The 20442-nt window shown below is 42.5% G+C and overlaps 1 protein-coding gene across 2 annotated transcripts in view; it reads left to right on the top strand.

The window, feature by feature from the left end:
- GGNBP2 (gametogenetin binding protein 2) overlaps positions 1-19475 on the top strand; it is a 333171-nt gene extending 313696 nt beyond the window's left edge. For both annotated transcript variants that reach the window (XM_044288263.1, XM_044288262.1), the window contains exons 12-13: positions 16048-16254; positions 17445-19475. In XM_044288263.1, coding sequence (XP_044144198.1) covers positions 16048-16254; positions 17445-17648 — 411 coding nt within the window. In that variant the 3' untranslated portion in view covers positions 17649-19475. The remainder of the gene's footprint in view (positions 1-16047; positions 16255-17444) is intronic.
- The last annotated feature ends 967 nt before the right edge of the window (positions 19476-20442 follow it).

The following is a 20442-nucleotide window of genomic DNA, read 5'->3' as shown; positions in this document are numbered from 1 at the left end:
CCCGGACAGCTGATATACCAAACTTCTGTGTGACAAATTTTGTGATTGTAAATAAGATGCGGATTCCTTTAGCGGACATACACACATACAAACACACATACACTCAGCTTAATTTAAATAAATATATATATATATATATCTCTGCATAGTTAATGGTTGCAACTACTATACAGACCTGAAAATGTTTGTAACAGTTCTAACAACTGGTTAGATCCAGTAGCACCAGACCATAGTTCTAGTGACAATCAAAACCAATTTTTTTTTTTGTAATAACATTTTATTGGTATTTTATCAAAGCATGTCATTCCAATGATTTCTCAGCCATCATTATGGTACAAATGCACTAATAGATGTACAAAATCAAAATACATTTCCACAGTTATACAAGTGTGGCATATATCTCAAGACTAGTATACACTTGCAAGAGTACAATGCATGCTTCTAATATTTATTACCCCAACCACCCCCGACCCTCAACTTTTCTCTGGGTGTGTCTCATTGTACCTTCCCTCCTACTGTTCGTGTCATTACTCAATCACTTTCAAATTCCCTAATGTCCCTCTTAGATCCTTAGTTAGATACCACTATGTATGTCTAAAATTCTTCATAATCTTCTGGATATCATCTTCTGACAGGTTTTTACTAATACATTTTTTCCACTTGTTTAAGAAGTGTGTCAACGTGCTATTTTTGTGCGATTCTGCCTCTAGTTGGTCCATCAACAAGAAATGTTTCATCTGACCTACAAATTCAGTCATAGACGGAATTTCTTGATCTAGCCACTTATTGAGCAAGCACCTCAACGCTACCAACAGCGTCCCGTCCACCAGTCTTGGGACCCTTAAATGATCATCATACACATGAAAGAGCACCACTTGCGGTTCACAAACTAGATCAATATTCCATGTATGGTTAATCCACGTGAGCACCTCCTTCCAATACGTTTGTGTCTTTTGACATTTCCACACACGATGGTCTAAAGTAGCTTTTGGCTCTTTACACTTAGGGCACATCACCAATCTATTAGGGTAAGCACTATTCTGAGGTATATTAAAGGCATATATGGCCCTATGGAGTAACTTAAACTGGGTTTCCCTCCAACTTTCACACGTCACCGCCTTTCGCACTCTCAACCATCCATCCACCATCTTGTCTTTCCATTCCGATGTACCTAGAAGTGGTTCCCATTGCTGAAACAACTTGACCTCCGTTCTCTTGTCTTCCCTATCTCTAATCTCCCTATACGCCTCAGATAGGGACATTTTGCATTCCTTATTCTTCAACAAGTTATCAAACTGATTCAAGACCCCTTAATTTTTCAAGTCTTTCAGTCTATTTTTGCAAAAGTGCATTACCTGCAAATAGGGGAGAACCTGGCCTCCAGGGAGAGCATATTTTTCTTGCATCTCGCCGAAGGTCAAGTATCTAGACTCTTTGTCATGTATTACCTGTCGCATAGCATTTACTCCCTTGTGCCTCCAGATTTTAAACAATTTATTGGTTCGCCCTGGCTCAAACTCAGGATGCCCAAATAACAACATATGCCTAGACGCTAAAAAGGACAGCCCGTAAATCTTTCTCATTTCTTTCCAAGTTACCACTGTGTCCCTGATCACTACTGAGTTCTTCAAATCTGGATGTAGTAATGCCAATCTGGAGTGCAAGAGTCCTCCTAAGTCACAGCCTCCAGCTAACTCCCTTTCCAAAACCAAATTTGAGTAATGTGCCGTTTGGTTAATCCAGTCCCTACAGTGACAATATCCATGCGAGGTTATACCTCCTTATGGCTGGAAATTGTACTCCTCCCGCCTTCTGTGCCCGCCATAACGATTTCATACCAATACGTGCCCTTTTCCCAGACCAAACAAAATCTATGAAGGCTTTGTTGAGTGCTGTTATGTCTTTGTGGCGCAAAAGAATCGGTATTGTTTGCATCGGATACAGCAATTTTGGAAAGCTTATCGTCTTTATTAGGTGGCATTTCCCCAACAATGGTAGGGGTAAACTTTTCCATCTACCTAATTCTTGCTCGATTTTACGGATTAAAGGTATGTAGTTGACAGCATACAGGGAGTGAGGGGACCTGCCTATTTTTATTCCAAGGTATGTAATATATTCCTTTGCCACTTTGACTGGGACCTGGTGTAGTTCATCTAACTTCCTCTCTGCTTGTCCCCTTAGGTATAATAATTCACATTTAGCAATATTAACTCTAAAACCCGAATACCCACCAAATTAATTTAGTGCTCCAAAGATTTTTGCTAAATCTATTTGAGGTTTAGCTAGGTACATTATTATATCATCCGCGAATAGGGACGTAAAAACCACTTTTGTTCCTACTGTGATTCCTTCAAAAACCTCTTTTGATTCTAGATATCTCGCTAATAGCTCTAGTGCGATGTTGAACAATAACGGCGATAGGGGGCATCCCTGTTTTGTACCTTTTAATAACTGAAAGGGACTAGATAAAAATCCTGGCAACGCTATCCGCGCTTTTGGGTCAGTATATAGTGCTCTCAGGAATACTCTAAACACTGCTGTGATCCCCATTTTTTCCAGCACTGCAGTCAGCCAATCCCACCTTACATTATCGAATGCCTTTTCGGCATCTATGTCCCATAAAAGAAGATGGAGGCAGCATATCCGGTACAAAAAGGTCCCTTTATTGGGAGCCGCTTAGGTGAACAAACGTGCAGTAGGTCGTGACGTTTCGGCTGATTCACAGCCTTTATCAAACACAATGTGAAATCTAAAAGATCATGCTTAAATACCTTAAAACACACCCACTCTCATGGGAGTGGCCAATAACCAAATGAGTAAAGTGCTGATGTCATCAGAGTGAATACAATTGTACTCCTACATAGTGTCTTAGTATACACCCACATTATATATCCATGACCCCACATACTTCATGGCGCACATCTTCCCAAGCGTCCTCTTGCAACTAGCGCGCATGTCCGGGGAGGCGGGGTCACGCCACTGCATGACCAGCTCCAGGTCACCTGATCGCCAGCGGCTCCGCCCATGCGATCATCTTGTCATCCCGGCTCCTCCCGAACCTCCTACAACACGCGCGCCGTTGCTGGGGACGCTCAAGGATCGATCCGCCCACCTCCCCGCTGTGTATGCGATCAACCCACATCCGCACGTCAGCGACAACGGCGGCAGGATCCTCACCCAAGTTGTGCGGCAACCACAGTACATTATGAGATCATCTGTTGAATACCTCACCTATAACGTCCGGCACATTCGGGGACCGTCCCGGGGGGGCGGCGGGTGGAGTCTCCCAGCCGAAATCACGGCCAAGGTGACGTCATAGCTCCGCCCCCTCGCTGTCCAGCCAACCCCGGATCCAGGATCCAACACCGCCCGCATCGGTGACGCACAACTAGGGACACCCACACTCACGACAGGGGTGCAGGCAGGAACGAATCACATTATGAATCAGTGCACCATGATGCAGTGTGGATTGGAAAAATAAGTGCATTTTTGTGAAATGGTAAAAAACAAAAATCAATTAAAAAAATAGCAGATTCAGATCAAAGGTCACTCAGATCATTTACACATTTGCCACATAAAAATCTAAATTCATTCCAAAGGGCTGGAGTGCTCTCATCTCAAAGATCCATTTAAGCTCTTTTTTACGTAGAATCCGATCCTTGTCGTCCGTCTGTCCCCCGCGTCTCAGTGGGCCAACCAAATCAATGATTCTAAATCTGAGTTGGTTGACCGAGTGTCCACGTTCCAGGAAATGGTTAGCAGCGATTGATCCATCGAGTCAGACGTCTTGCGATAAGAATGATCTAATATCGTCAGTACCTTTCGTAATATTAAATACGGCCATCGGCTGACCTGCCCTTGACAAATCCAACCTGCGAAAAAACTATCAGGTTTGGTAAAATATTGGCTAGTCTGTCTGCCATAATTTTTGACAGGATTTTTTTATCCACGTTTATAAGAGAAATAGGCCGATAAGATGCCGGCAGTGTCGGATCCCGCCACTGCTTTGGTAACAGCCATATATACGCCGTGTTGTCCGATAAAGTCGCCTGCTCCCCTTTCAGTATACCATTATATTGTTTCATCAATAATTGAGCAACATCATTCCCTAACACCTTGTAAAATTCTCCCGTGTAACAGTCAGGCCCAGGCGCCTTCCCTGATTTTAAAGACTGTATTGTCCGCAATACTTCTTCCTGTGAGATTTCCCTGTTTTAACTCCTCTAATTGTTCAACCGATACTTGTGGGAGGGGAACCTTATCTAATAGGGTATTTGTCAGTGGCCGTGGTAAATCATCTCTGTAGTACGTTCTAAAAATTTATAGAACTGATTCCGGGGACGACTGTAGGTGACCTGCCCTATCTTTCAAAGAAGGAATGAACAGTTGTTCCCTAGGTCCCCTTGATAGCCTTGCCAAGATTCTACCCGCTTTATTTCCGTATTTAAAATACATGGATTCCTTCTTATTTCTATGCATCTCTTCCCACCTAGTACACCAGAGGTCATAGTCCTTCTTTGCTAATTGCCAGGCCCGCTTGTGCTCTGTGGTGCCATCAGCCAAGATGCAGTGCAGTAGGTCGTGACGTTTCGGCTGATTCACAGCCTTTATCAAACACAATGTGAAATCTAAAAGATCATGCTTACATACCTTAAAACACACCCACTCTCATGGGAGTGGCCAATAACCAAATGAGTAAAGTGCTGATTTCATCAGAGTGAATACAATTGTACTCCTACATAGTGTCTTAGTATACACCCACATTATATATCCATGACCCCACATACTTCATGGCGCACATCTTCCCAAGCGTCCTCTTGCAACTAGCGCGCATGTCCGGGGAGGCGGGGTCACGCCACTGCATGACCAGCTCCAGGTCACCTGATCGCCAGCGGCTCCGCCCATGCGATCATCTTGTCATCCCGGCTCCTCCCGAACCTCCTACAACACGCGCGCCGTTGCTGGGGACGCTCAAGGATCGATCCGCCCACCTCCCCGCTGTGTATGCGATCAACCCACATCCGCACGTCAGCGACAACGGCGGCAGGATCCTCACCCAAGTTGTGCGGCAACCACAGTACATTATGAGATCATCTGTTGAATACCTCACCTATAACGTCCGGCACATTCGGGGACCGTCCCGGGGGGGCGGCGGGTGGAGTCTCCCAGCCGAAATCACGGCCAAGGTGACGTCATAGCTCCGCCCCCTCGCTGTCCAGCCAACCCCGGATCCAGGATCCAACACCGCCCGCATCGGTGACGCACAACTAGGGACACCCACACTCACGACAGGGGTGCAGGCAGGAACGAATCACATTATGAATCAGTGCACCATGATGCAGTGTGGATTGGAAAAATAAGTGCATTTTTGTGAAATGGTAAAAAACAAAAATCAATTAAAAACACTATACAGATAGCAGATTCAGATCAAAGGTCACTCAGATCATTTACACATTTGCCACATAAAAATCTAAATTCATTCCAAAGGGCTGGAGTGCTCTCATCTCAAAGATCCATTTAAGCTCTTTTTTACGTAGAATCCGATCCTTGTCGTCCGTCTGTCCCCCGCGTCTCAGTGGGCCAACCAAATCAATGATTCTAAATCTGAGTTGGTTGACAGAGTGTCCACGTTCCAGGAAATGGTTAGCAGCGATTGATCCATCGAGTCAGACGTCTTGCGATAAGAATGATCTAATATCGTCAGTACCTTTCGTAATATTAAATACGGCCATCGGCTGACCTGCCCTTGACAAATCCAACCTGCGAAAAAACTATCAGGTTTGGTAAAATATTGGCTAGTCTGTCTGCCATAATTTTTGACAGGATTTTTTTATCCACGTTTATAAGAGAAATAGGCCGATAAGATGCCGGCAGTGTCGGATCCCGCCACTGCTTTGGTAACAGCCATATATACGCCGTGTTGTCCGATAAAGTCGCCTGCTCCCCTTTCAGTATACCATTATATTGTTTCATCAATAATTGAGCAACATCATTCCCTAACACCTTGTAAAATTCTCCCGTGTAACAGTCAGGCCCAGGCGCCTTCCCTGATTTTAAAGACTGTATTGTCCGCAATACTTCTTCCTGTGAGATTTCCCTGTTTTAACTCCTCTAATTGTTCAACCGATACTTGTGGGAGGGGAACCTTATCTAATAGGGTATTTGTCAGTGGCCGTGGTAAATCATCTCTGTAGTACGTTCTAAAAATTTATAGAACTGATTCCGGGGACGACTGTAGGTGACCTGCCCTATCTTTCAAAGAAGGAATGAACAGTTGTTCCCTAGGTCCCCTTGATAGCCTTGCCAAGATTCTACCCGCTTTATTTCCGTATTTAAAATACATGGATTCCTTCTTATTTCTATGCATCTCTTCCCACCTAGTACACCAGAGGTCATAGTCCTTCTTTGCTAATTGCCAGGCCCGCTTGTGCTCTGTGGTGCCATCAGCCAAGAAAGACGTGTATGCATTACGCAATAAGTCCGTGGACTCATCTACCTTCTGCTTTGCTTTCCTTTTCATAGCACACACATGTGATATTATTCTTCCCCTTAATACCGCTTTAGCAGCATCCCACAGCAAAGACCGGTTTTCTAAATGTCCCTCATTGTCATACATATATTCCAGGAACCAAGCTTTTACAAACGCCATATGTAGTCTGTACCTTTCTGAACCTTGTCATACAGTTCCACCTGGACCGGGCTGTGATCCTAAATTACCATGTCTAGTATAGTAGTGGATCGGGTTTGAGGAATCAGGTCTGAAGAGACCAGAATATAGTCTATCCTAGACCACGAATCATGTGGCGTAGAATAGAAGGTATATTCCCTCCCTTCTGGATTATTTCTCCTCCACACATCTACTAAACCATTATCTTTTATGAATCTGTCTAAAGTCCTATCACGTGAGCTTTGATATATTTTCCTTCCATGAGAAGCTTTCCTATCTTCTCTATAATCCACCACTGCGTTCATATCTCCCCCCACTATCATGCTTCCCGTTGCTTCTCCACCCACCAACCGACTTAGGGAGTTAAAAAAAATAATCTCCGTTCAGACCATAGATATTATATATGCATATCTGTTTGCCCTGACACGTTATGGTCACTTTTTGCCACCTGCCTCCAGCATCTGCAGTATGATGTATCACCTGAAATTTAAAATTCTTATAAAACAGGATCACGGTCCCCGCTTTCTGTCCCTGCGCAGGTGACCCCAGAACCATTCCTACCCACATCATTTCCATGTGTGTAAAATCTTCTTCCAACAAATGAGTCTCCTGGAGTAAAACTATATCTGGTTTACATCTCTTCAGGTGATGAAGGATCATGTTCCGTTTTGAGGGCGATCGTAACCCTTTAACATTCCAAGAGACCACACGCATTAGGCAACCAGCACATGAAAAAGATGTTGGTGGAAAGCATGAGAACACAGCCAGAGAATAAACTGACCCACCCCCCAAAACACATAACTAGATAAACAGTACATTTTATACTTAACTACCCCTCTCTAGCTATGTATGGAACTCCGGTATATTGCTATATAAGACAAATACAACGTCAGTGTGCATTTTTAGCACAACTTATAAGCTTATCTGAGCCCTGAACAGTGTTAACATGCTAGGCGCACTATTGCTTCCTCTGCTCTCTAGAAAAAAAAAACATCTTATAACATCAGAACAGTCACCAATCTTCTAGGTTCCACCAGTATGAACGTCGCTTGGTCGCTTTGTGGCCTCTGCATATGAAACGCAGTCCTCAGTGTCATATACTCCTCTGCTCCCCTTCTTATCCTGGCGTAGGTTGCGACCTAATGGCCTTTGATCTGGTAAGTCCAGGTCTAATTGTCGTCGTGCTTCCTCTGATGAAGTATAAGTAGACGCTGAACCATCCACATGAAAGACTTTCAATACTGCCGGATATAATAACGCAAATAGAGTACGTTTTTCAAATAACTCTGAGCAAACGTTAGAGAACTCTCATCTCTTCTTCTGCACCTCTGCTGAATAGTCCCCAAAAATGTGTATTTTCTGGTTTCTGATCTCCAGCGACGCTTTTTGGCGCTTGTACATGCGCAAGATCGCTGTCTTGTCTGTAAAGTCTAAATACTTGACTATAACTGGTCGCGGCCTCCTCATGAGCGCAGACGGTGCCTTTTGATTGCGATCCATACCACCACGCAGATCTGGGCTTATGCGATGCGCTCTTTCTACTTTGCAAGCGCCTTCCAGCCCTAAAGCTTTAGGAATTTCATGCTCACAAATAAGCACCAGATCTTGAGCCGGAATTGACTCCTGCAGGCCCAGAATGCGCAAGTTATTCCTGCGCGAACGGTTTTCCAGGTAATCTACTTTCACTTTAAGGGCTTTGGTTTCACTCACCGTTTTCTCCAGGATCGCCTGGAGGTCAGAGCAGGATTCCTCAAGCGCATGAATTCTGGTCTCTGCGCTGTCAAGCCTGTTGCCATGTTTGGCCGTAGTCGTCTGCAGGGATTAAAGCGTCTGCCCGACTGTGCTCGCCAATAAATCCTGAAAGTCAGGTAAGATTCGGTTAGCAACCTCGATTGCTAGTCTAACATAGTCCACCTGCGGGTCTCCTCCCTGTGTCTCAGGCTCTCCATGTGTAAGCCGATCGCACTGCTCACTCAGCTGCTCGGGCAGGAAAGGTTCCTCCTCATCTGCTTCATGTTCCCGCGCTGCAGGCTTTCCCAGCTTCTGGGCTTTTCTTATTCCTCGTCCCCATGTTCATAATGTAGCAGTCCATATGCCCTCGCCTTATCAGCAGGTACGATGGTCCCGGAATTTATCCGGTTTGTTTGAGGGATTTAGCTCGCTTTTCACAGACTAGCACGGAGCAGAGATTAGCTGCGTCCCTCTAATGCCGGCACCGGAAGTCTCAAAACCAATTTCTTAATGTTATACAAATGCTTGTTTAATCTCTTCCTGTCGCATAATATTTATCCTTTTACCCTCTCCACTTTGTAAGAGCCATTCACTTTTCTATTGACCTGTCCGAAAGTCCTCATAGAAAAAAAGACAACACTATTGTTTTTTGGGTTTGGGAAATGTTTGCCTTTTGGAATATGTGATGGCAGCAATCTTCAAGGTAGACCTATAGTAAGGTGGTGGGTACCAAAGGTGCCCGATCGCCTAAGCAAGGAGTGATTGAAAGCTTAGTAGGGAGGAATGATTGTTCCATAGAGACAGTTAGTTTGGTTTCTCTATTCCTGCAGCAGTCAATGGTCTGCTGCAACTGAGAGGCCTGATGAGAGGGAGAGAATCCAGAAGACCTATACCTCCTCTAGTGTTTGGACCTAAAAAGAACAAAGTGGCAATCTTAGCCAGTTTCCCAGTCCATATACATTTGATAAGCATTGACCGTAAAGTCTTAAAAAGCAAATGAGGAATGTGGATCCGGTTGCCTGTAAAAATAAATAAATCTTGGGAAGAATATTCATTTAGAAAATTGTACATCAAACAATGTAAATGTGCCCTTTCTCCATGAGGAAGAATAATTTTAAATGGTTGGAGGAGCAATTAAAGGATAACTGTCACATTTAGACCCCAATTTCAATTTTCATATATGTAGTTAATAATAACATGATATTCCAGAATCAGTTTCTAGCAGATGGCAGATCTTCCTTCCCTGTTGTGCGCTGGTTTAAATCTGCATTCTCAAAGTCTGCTGAGTGAAGGAGCATCTGCAAAGCGCAGGGACGGGGAGAAGTGCACACAGCCCAGGCACTGTTATCAGTTGTTGGGGAGGACCTGGCTTTAATCATTTGCTTACAGTCCCTGGCTGTCAGTAATGTGACCTTGCACGCAGCCTGCTTCTGCGTCCTCCGTCCTTCAATAGATAGACGGACCATGCCTAGCACCCCTTTTTTAAGCATAGTTAAAAGTAGGCAGTACAGGGAACAAAAATGTGGAATTAAGGGGTAATTGAATACACAGTGAAAAGTTGAAATAGGGCCACCAATATTAATCACCACAATCTTAAAAAAAAATATGACAGTTATACTTTAACTGAATACGTACTGGAAGAATCCCTAGTAAGGAGGATACCTACAGACTTCTTCACCTAACAAAAAGAGAAATATGCTGCAAGCTTCTGAACCAGCATCTCCTGCAAGGAAATATTAAGTGCCCCAGACTTTTGATAATTTGTCTTCAAGTTAAAAAGGGTTGAATAATTGGGAAGTTCTAGTAGATTAGGTAAAGAGATCCAAGGAGATGTGAGAAAGAAAAAGGAATCATCAGCATAAGCCACTTTATGTATGATTTCTCTGAGAGAAATTTCTGGAATATCTGTTTTGGACCTCACATGGCAAATGAAAGGTTCCAAAGGATCAATAGGATATGGGAGAGGGGACAGCCCTTTCGGATTCTGTTTGAGGTACTGAGTGGAGAAATGACCCTATACCTCAGCTGTCGGAAGGAAGCAAAGACTCTTTATCCACCCCACCATATTAGAACATAAACCAACATGATTGAGAGTCTCAAGCATAAAATGGCTCCAGCAAAGGGTTATCTGCGCTTGCGAAATGGATATTTATACTACACTTGTGCACTTGGACGTCATTTTTCCCTACCCCCACACTGCGCAGGCGCAGAGATTGGATGGATTTTCAGGAGTTAACCACGTAATATTTCCCTACTTCGGCTCTCCGGAGCATGCGCAGTGTCCCGGTGTGCTGCTGAACTCCGCAGTGAGATTTTCCCTAAACTGTTCTTTTGCGCATGCGCAGATCGTCACAACTAAGAAACGCCTTCACACATCATTTCCGGTGCGACAGGAAGTTAGGAGGTAGGGAAATCTCACGAAGTAGGGTAATGTAACGTTACACCGGCATTGGAACAGTGAGGATGCATGGCTCTGTAAATCTCACTGGGAGGGGGAGTTTCAACGGAGAGAAGTAGAGGTAAAGCGATGCTCCAAGGTGCTTGTCCTGCTCTCCTATGCTTTAAGCACCTAATTTGCATAAAATAAAGATAAGAATTTCTCTGCAACAGTAATACTGATTGCAAAAGGCTAGTTTTAGTCACCATGATCAATCCTACCAGGCAGTATGTTTGGTTTAGTAGGGTTGATTATAGTGACATATGCTCTTTAAGAAACTTCTAGCTGCGGAATATGTGTCCCCAAGAGCAAAATGAACCACATGAAGACTCCAACACCCTGTGAAAAGTACACCACACCAGTACTTCCAAAACAGAGAGGAGTTATAAGAACTAGAGGGCTGTGATTAATATGCAAACATAAACTACAGGGAACAAAGATATTAAATACACCCCTAAAACATGTTCAGAAAATGCTATATTTTCAGGCTCTTGACTGTTGTCTTCTGGGTGAAAGTCAAGTCCCAGTTTGTCTCCCTGTGGGAGGGGTCAGAGCTGCAGCCACATGAAGCAGACCATCTCAGAACATCTGAAGTATCAGTGGCAAAGTCCATTGTAGCACCAATCTATCAAACTTGCACAGGTTGTACTTTTAATAAGCAAAAGAGAAGATTTCACTGGAAAAAATGCCTTTGGTTGCGAAAAATCACTTCAAACGGGTTGCCCCACTAGCTTTAGTAGCCTCCAGATCAGATAACCCTCCTCCTATAGAGTATTAATATAGAAAAATCACACCATTAAACAGTACAGGCCCACCCTCCTACTGCCTCCTCAAAATGTCCTCTATGTGCTCCCCCCCCCCCCCCCTCTTTTTCTCCAATTTTCAGACTGTAGCATCTCCCCTGATTTTCAACATAATTTAAGAAATGTCCTTTATTTGGACTGCAGTCATGGTCACTGATAGTGACTGTACCTCTGCAGAAATCAGTTGTCTGCAAAGAGGTGACCCTCTCACATGAGGACTGAACTGAGCGATGGAACTTTTGTAGAGCTATGGTATACCTCTCTTCTGTGTGAGAAATGTTGGCCTCCAAATGTGCCCATGTAGGAAGCGACTGCACTATCTCCCATAATTCCATCATGCTATGGTCCATAGAGGGGTCTAGAAAGCTGACTGGAGTATAACTTCACATAACAATCTGGGGCAGGACAGATGGCCACCTGAAAGATGCCAGGAGTTCCTGGTCTCAGTGTGAATGCTTCTACTGGAGGCAAATGCTAGAGTGCAGACACATGTTAAGAGATGTGCACCTGGGAGATCAGCCATGTTTCCTCATGTAGCCAGTCAGTGAACTCTAATACATGGGGTTTCTTCAGAGAGATCCATCCTATTACTGTAAATTGCTGACATCCCCATTGACTGCACGGGGATGCTGGTATTAACCCGGAAGCACAAGCTTACAGGTTTTTCACTGTTTAGATGCCGTGATCACGCCAATCACTGCATCTAAAGGCTGTAATGACTGCCATCTGCATTATTGCTAATCACTGTCATTAGTCGCGGGCCACTGCTGTTTGAAACAGAAGAGAACCGCTGGCCATGTTTACACATCGCTCCAGTGCCGTACATGTAGCGAAAGGGTTAAAAAAAATAGCATACATAATTAGTACAGTCACTTCTGAAAAATGAAATAAGAATGTTAAAATCTTTATTTTTGTCAAGTAGTAAAACAAGAAAAACTGTAACTTTGGTATCACTGTAATTGTAGTTTCAGCTCACTGTGAATGCTGAACCTAAAAAAAAGTAGCGTTTTTCTGTCTATTTCTACTGCAAAGGTTTTTCTGTTTTGCAGTTTTTCAATTATGTAAAGCAATAAATTGTTAATTTAAAAACTGCAGCCCATTAAAAAATAAACTAGTTTTGAGGTGCTGGGAGGGTGAAAAAAGCATGTTTGCTGTGCTAAAAGCCCTAACAGTGGAACAAGTTAAAGTCAGAAGTTTTTATGTTTTTTATTTTTAATTAGCAGAAGGACCCAGCTTTGTTCAGGTATATTTAATCTATTTCATTTAATGTTTGTGTGTGTTAAGATATCGACAGTATCCTCCCATAACAGTGGCCTCTACAGCACCCCGCCCCTTTATCAGTGAACTCCACAGTCCCCAACCCCTTAACACTGATCCCCCCCACAGTGCCCAGCCACTTTAAAATGGGACCTCCACAGGAGCCCATCCCCTTAACTTTGACATTCTCAGCAGCCTGCCGCTTTAACAGTGAGTTTCACAGCAACGCACTCCCTTAAAAGTGACCTCAGCGGCCCACCCCCTTAACAGTGACCTCACAGTACCGTACCCTGCAGCCTTAATAGTAACCTCAACAGCAGTTGCCCCTTTAACAGTGACCTCCACAGCGTGCTGCCCCTTTAATGCCAGGGCTACACGACGACATGTGTCGCGCAACATTTTTTTCCTCAACAATTTTTATAATGATAGGCTATGTCTCACTAAGACATGTGACATACTCCGACTGCAACACGACAGTTGCAAAAAATCCATCCAAGGTGATTTTTTTCTGTGACTTTCGCATCATAGTCTCAGCATGTCACATGTCGCAGTGTAACACCATAGACTATCATTATAAAAATTGTTGAGCGACATTGGTGCAACATCAATGTCGCACGACATATATAGCGGTGTACTTTTGCCTTGTGTTGTGCGACACATGTCTTCATGTAGCCCTAGCCTAAAGCTCACCTACAGCGCTGAAGGAAAATGGCTGGGTTGTTATGGAAACCTGGAGTAATACTGTGTATGTGAGGCTAAGGGCCTGCAAGCTTCTATTGGCTGATGAGGGACATGTGACCATGTATGGCAGTTGGGATATGAAGAGAAAAACTTGCAGGCTTGTATTGGCTAATGCAGGTAATTTTTTAAGAATATCTCAGGAACGGTACGTCCTAGAGAGCTGACCCCCACAAGATTTATTTCCAGGTAGCAAGTGATGTGTATACCAAGTTTAGTTGAAATCGATGGTTGCATTTTTTTATTTTATTTTTTTTAATTTTTTTTTTAATGATCGTGGAATATACATATACACACATATATACAGTACAGACCAAAAGTTTAAACACACCTTCTCATTCAAAGAGTTTTCTTTATTTTCATGACTATGAAAATTGTAGATTTACACTGAAGGCATCAAAACTATGAATCAACACATGTGGAATTATATACTTATCAAAAAAGTATGAAACAACTGGAAATATGTCCTATTCTAGGTTCTTCAAAGTAGCCACCTTTTGCTTTGATTACTGATTTGCACACTCTTGGCATTCTCTTGATGAGCTTCAAGAGGTAGTCACCTGAAATGGTCTTCCAACAGTCTTGAAGGAGTTCCCAGAGATGCTTAGCACTTGTTGGCTCTTTTGCCTTCACTCTGCGGTCCAGCTCACCCCAAACCATCTCGATTGGGTTCAGGTCCGGTGACTGTGGAGGCCAGGTCATCTGGCGTAGCACCCCATCACTCTCCTTCATGGTCAAATAGCCCTTACACAGCCTGGAGGTGTGTTTGGGGTCATTGTCCTGTTGAAAAATAAATGATGGTTCAACTAAACGCAAACCGGATGGAATAGCATGCCACTGCAAGATGCTGTGGTAGCCATGCTGGTTCAGTATGCCTTCAGTTTTGAATAAATGCCCAACAGTGTCGCCAACAAAGCACCCCCACACCATCACACCTCATCCTCCATGCTTCACGGTGGGAACCAGGCATGTAGAGTCCATCCGTTCACTTCTGCTTGTTGCCTGTCCTTAGCAGTGGTTTCCTAGCAGATATTCTACCATGAAGGCCTGATTCACACAGTCTCCTCTTAACAGTTGTTCTAGAGATGTGTCTGCTGCTAGAACTCTGTGTGGGATTGACCTGGTCTCTAATCTGAGCTGCTGTTAACCTGCGATTTCTGAGGCTGGTGACTCGGATGAATTTCTCCTCAGCAGCAGAGGTGACTCTTGGTCTTCCTTTCCTGGGGCGGTCCGCATGTGAGCCAGTTTCTTTGTAGCGCTTCATGGTTTTTGTGACTGCACTTGGGGACACTTTCAAAGTTTTCCCAATTTTTTGGACTGACTGACCTTCATTTCTTAAAGTAATGATGGCCACTCGTTTTTCTTTACTTAGCTGCTTTTTTCTTTCCATAATACAAATTCTAACAGTCTATTCAGTAGGACTATCAGCTGTGCATCCACCTGACTTCTCCACAATGCAACTGATGGTCCCAACCCCATTTATAAGGCAAGAAATCCGACTTATTAAACCTGACAGGGCATACCTGTGAAGTGAAAACCATTTCAGGTGACTACCTTTTGAAGCTCATCAAGAGAATGCCAAGAGTGTGCAAAGCAGTAATCAAAGCAAAAGGTGGCTACTTTGAAGAACCTAGAATATGGCATATTTTCAATTGTTTCATACTTTTTTGATAAGTATATAATTCCACATGTTTTAATTCATAGATTTGATGCCTTCAGTGTGAATCTACAATTTTCAGTCATGAAAATAAAGAAAACTCTTTGAATGAAGTGTGTCCAAACTTTTGGTCTGTACTGTACGTCATATATATATGAGAGAGAGATGACAGGGTCCATTTTAAGGGGTTAATTAGCCTTTAATAGACATATTTGTAGGCACTCAGTGATTTTACAGTTCTGAACTAATTCTAATTTCAATAACTTTCTCCATAAGGTAAACACAGCCTTTTTCCTAACCATCATACGCCAATTTTTTATATCAGCCGTTGCTGTAAGAATACTGTTAACAATTTATGAATGCTTGGGTATAACAAGTAGGGATGAGCGAATTTCATATTTTTACGTTTGTGTGCGGGTTCGCGCTGTGGCATTTTCTGAATTGCTATAGAGGCATTCCGTTATTCATTCCGTCATAATAGAAGTCTATGGCCTGCATAACTGATCCATCCGGTTTACGTTATGCAGGAGCATAAGGTAAACCATACTGATCCGTTATGCAGGCCATAGATTTATACTAGAACGGAATGAATAATGGAATGCCTCTAAAGGTTCATGGTAACAGAATCCATAAAACAATTCAGTGAATACTGCACACGGACCTCAAAATATGAAATTACCTTATCCCTAATAACAAGCTTATTCACCAATGAAACCACTGTATTAATATGCAGTCCTTTTAACACCTTTTCCTCCAGATTTTAAAACAAGGAATCTATCTTCGAGAAGCAACAAGCAATGTGCAAATTGATCAGTCCAAAAATGACAAGGATGACAGATGCTATTCTTCTTTGGAATGTACCAGGCAGCCATGTACAGAACACAGAAGAGGGGTGTCAAAATCTGCACACACTTTGCACAGTTCTGAAGTAGCAATACATCCAAAGAGCCTAAAAGAACTCCTGGTTAGTGTTCTTCAAAAGAAAACCATTGTAAAAAAAATATTTACCTTTTCTACAGATGATGTAAAATTCGGTTAGACTTCAAAATAACAGAACTGCACTCTGTATTAAAACTGACCTTTCACCTCTCCTGACACGCCTGTTTTAATAGCTACATGCATTCACCATGTAATAACCGTTCTGGAGCATCTATTCTTATGGCTCTGTTGTGGCATCCCTTAATTATTTCTACTAGAATGAACTGCTGGGAGTCTGCAGTAAGGGCACAGAGGCGTGTTCACCAGTTGGGGGGGGGGGGGGGGGTCCCCCTGCACAGTCTGACACTATCCAGTCAGTGCTGCAATTTTCAGACTATGCGGGGCCACAGAGCAGTGCCTATAGGTTTAAGTGAGAAATTGTGATAGAATGGAGTGCTGTTAGATTTTATTATTAGGCTGTACTGCACAGGATAGAGATAACTATCAGATCGGTGGAGGTCCTACTGCTGGGACCCCCACAGATTATGAGAATGGGACCCTCTTGTCACTGCTGCTCTACTGAAATGACCAGAGCAGCTGGTGGCACATGTGCAGCACTCGGTTATCTACGGAATTCCCATAGAAATGACTGGAGCGGCAGTGAGCAGGTGCGACTGGCCGCTCCGGTCATTTTAGGGGAGCAACGGGGTTACTGGGGCCCCTGTTCCTGTGATTGGTGTGGTTCCCAGCAGTAGGACACCCCACTGATCTGATAGTTATCACCTGTGAATAGGAAATAACTTTTACCTACCTAATATCCCTTTTTATAGCTCTCGTTTAGTCAAACCTGCTAGATCGCTCATGTTCCACTCTATTCCACAGTAGTTTGTTGAAATATAGTGTTAATGAGAGCAGCCAGAATGCCTGGAGGAGAATGGCCTATATGCAAAATGGGTGCGCTCTCTAAAAACACCAGCCCTAGACACTACCCAATGGATGGAGCTTTGAAGTTTCAGTGACTGTTTTTGTCAAACATAACTACTGTTAGTGTCAGGAGCCTGACCTCTAATAATCTATTGATTTCTAAGGCTAGACCATCAGTATGAAATTCCAGAAGACCCCTTTTAATGTTTCCCAGAATTAAATCCCAGAAATATATTGGTTATGCTAGTGAATTGAAGTTATTGGTGACAGATTTAAACATTTTTAATTTTTATTTTTTGTTTTTATCTTCAGGATGAATATGAATGCCCATCAGAAGAAGAAGATGGGCTTTCTCAAGATGAAATACAGGCCTTTATGGCAAGCAACCAGTCATTTTACATCAAGCGTCAGCAATTCAGGCAGTATCTGAAGGAAAAATTTAACAAATACTGTCTTCTACATGATCACAGGAATGCTCTATGTAGTAGCTGGTTGGCGACAACCGGAGCATTTTAAACTAAATAAACTACTTCTGTTTTTTGTTAAATCTCTCTTAAAATGACGCCCTGGCTCTTTGTGTTTTTTTTGTTTTTTATACATAATCTGCCATAAAAATGTTACCAGATTTTTTTACCCCATATTTTTTTTTTAGGTCATGGGTCAAAAGTATATCTGGACTTTTAGATTTGTAATTTCTTAAATGCTCACTAACTTTTCTTTAAAACTTTGCATAAATCAATAGCACAAGTGACTACAAGAAACTTTGTAATACATCTCATCAGAGAAAAATGCCTTGTTTGCCTGTTCAGCTGTCCCCTCCAACCCCTCAAAATAACACTCTGGAATTTCTGCTGAATTCTTCAGAAATAGACCAGCTCATAGAAGTATCGGATTAAACATGTGAAACTTGGCCAAAGTGACTGCAGCAGCTAAATATCTCAGCCCAAGTGCTTTATTCGCAATACAGTTCAGTGTTTCTCTATATCCTCTCTTATCCAGTGGCTTTTTCTTTGTGAGCAAGAGTTATTAAAGGGAACCAGGCACCATGTTATACACTGCTGAGTAGATATATAGTTTTAAGAGAAAAGGTTCAGCAATTTATTCATTAAAATTCCTGCTCATTCTGCGCTTTAAAGTCACTGAGACCATCTTATCAATGACTGGCTATCTTAGTATAAACCGTTGTAAAGGAAAGGCTGTCAATCACGTTAGGGCCGCCTCTTTGACTTCAAAGCCCAGAATAAGGAGGAATTTTAATTAATCAAATATACAAAATCTTTTCCCACAACACTACACATCTATGTGCTGTTCTCCTCCCGTTCTATAACATTCTGCTTGCAGCTCAAACACCATGTTTAAAGAGGACCTTTCATGTTTGTTTGTTTTTTAGTTTATTTAAATACCTTTCCTTGCAGGATACCCGCTGATGCTGCCACCCTGCCTGTTTTATTATTATTTTTTCTTCCAACTATCCCTCGTGCGCCCCCTGCAATTTTCTCGCTCAGTATGTTTAATCCTGAGCATCAGTGCAGGGAGGAGGAGACGCCAGGGTTTCTCAATGGGCATCTCATTCTCCCTGGCTGTGCCACGGTCCAATCACAGTAGAGAGCATTACAGTCAGGGAGAAGAAAATGCTCCCCTTTTTCCTGGCTGTGACACTCGGGGAGAAGAAGATGCCCATTGAGAAACCTTGGTGTCTCTTCCTACCTGTACCGATGCTCAGGATTAATATACTGAGCGGGAAAACTGCAGGGGAGCACAGCGGGGCGCATGAGCGATATTGGGGGAAAAACAGGCAGGATGGCAGCATCAGCAGGCGGTACCCTGCAAGGAAAGGTATTTAATTAAACTATAAAAAAAATAAAAAATTAAAGGACCTCTTTAACACGACTGGTTCCCTTTTGAAGCAGATTTTTCTCGGCAGCTTATAGGAGCTAGTCTCCTCCCACCGGCTATAAGAGCACTGCAAGCAAGGGTATGTCATACAGATGAGAACTCCTAAAAGTGCCAGGCACAAGTCATATAATGTCCAGAAATATTTTTACTCCTAATGTGCACACGTGGTACTCTAGATTAATGCAAAGTTTGTTGAAAGGTTAGGTACGCTTTTAGATAATTTTACAAGCTCAACCCAGTAACTAGTTTTGTATTGGCTTATCCCAGAGTTTAAGAAGTTATGCTTACCAGGTTTAGCATAATAAATCATGTTGTAATAGTAATTTTTGTTCCAAATAACAGTGAGCATAATATACAACTTAATAAATCAGACATCCAGTCGTTGAATGTTTTGGATGTGATAATGTATAAGTGCAATGTGCAGAACTGAAAAATAAAGAATATTTATTAGTATGAATAACAGAGTCGACTTAATGTTTATGCTTTTCAAATGTTGGAGGTCAATTTCCCTATACCTCCATAGGCACTCATCAGGAAGGTATTTCTGTCTCTTCTAAAGGCTGTATTAGAAAGCCCGATTCTGCAGAGATTGCCTGCTATTTCATGCATCAATCTCCTCCTCAGTATAGGGAGGAACAATCATTACACTATCGCTCTTTATCTCTACTGAATCATTGTTTGCTGGCAGCAGATTGTGATTAGAAATCAGGATCTGCCACCTGCAAACAATCATTTTTAAACATGTCAAAAGATTTGGACTGCTAGAGGATCCGTTAACTAGCATTAACCACGAACGCTTGTTGGCGATCTTCTGGCAGAAAATCTCCCCGTCTAATACAGGCTTAAAGGGAATGTGTCAGCAGAAAATGACCTGCTGTTTAACCACTTAAGGACACAGCCTTATTTCACCTTAAGGACCAGGCCATTTTTTGAAAATCTGACCAGTGTCACTTTATGTGGTGATAACTTTAAAACGCTTTGACTTATCCAGCCCATTTTGAGAGAGTTTTTTCGTCACATATTGTACTTCATAACACTGGTAAAATGGAGTTAAAAAAATCATTTTTATTTATAAAAAAAAATACAAAATTTACCAAAATTTTGGAAAAATTTGCAAATTTTTCAAGTTTCAATTTCTCTACTTATATAATACATAGTAATACCGCCAGAATAGTAGTTAGTTTACATTCCCCATATGTCTACTTCATGTTTGGATCATTTTGGGAATGCCATTTTATTTTTTGGGGACGTTACAAGGCTTAGAAATTTAGATGCAAATCTTGAAAATTTTCTGAAATTCTTAGGGATCAGTTCAGGTCTGAAGTCACTTTGTGAGGCTTACATAGTAGAAACCACCACAAGTGACCCCATTCTAGAAACTGTATGCAAAACTGATTTTACAAACATTAACCCT

The sequence above is a fragment of the Bufo gargarizans genome, chromosome 3 (assembly GCF_014858855.1).
Source record: "Bufo gargarizans isolate SCDJY-AF-19 chromosome 3, ASM1485885v1, whole genome shotgun sequence".
NCBI classification, from domain to species: Eukaryota; Metazoa; Chordata; class Amphibia; order Anura; family Bufonidae; genus Bufo; species Bufo gargarizans.
The sequence above is the reverse complement of the archived record's forward strand: the minus strand, read 5'-3'. Positions and strand labels throughout refer to the sequence as shown.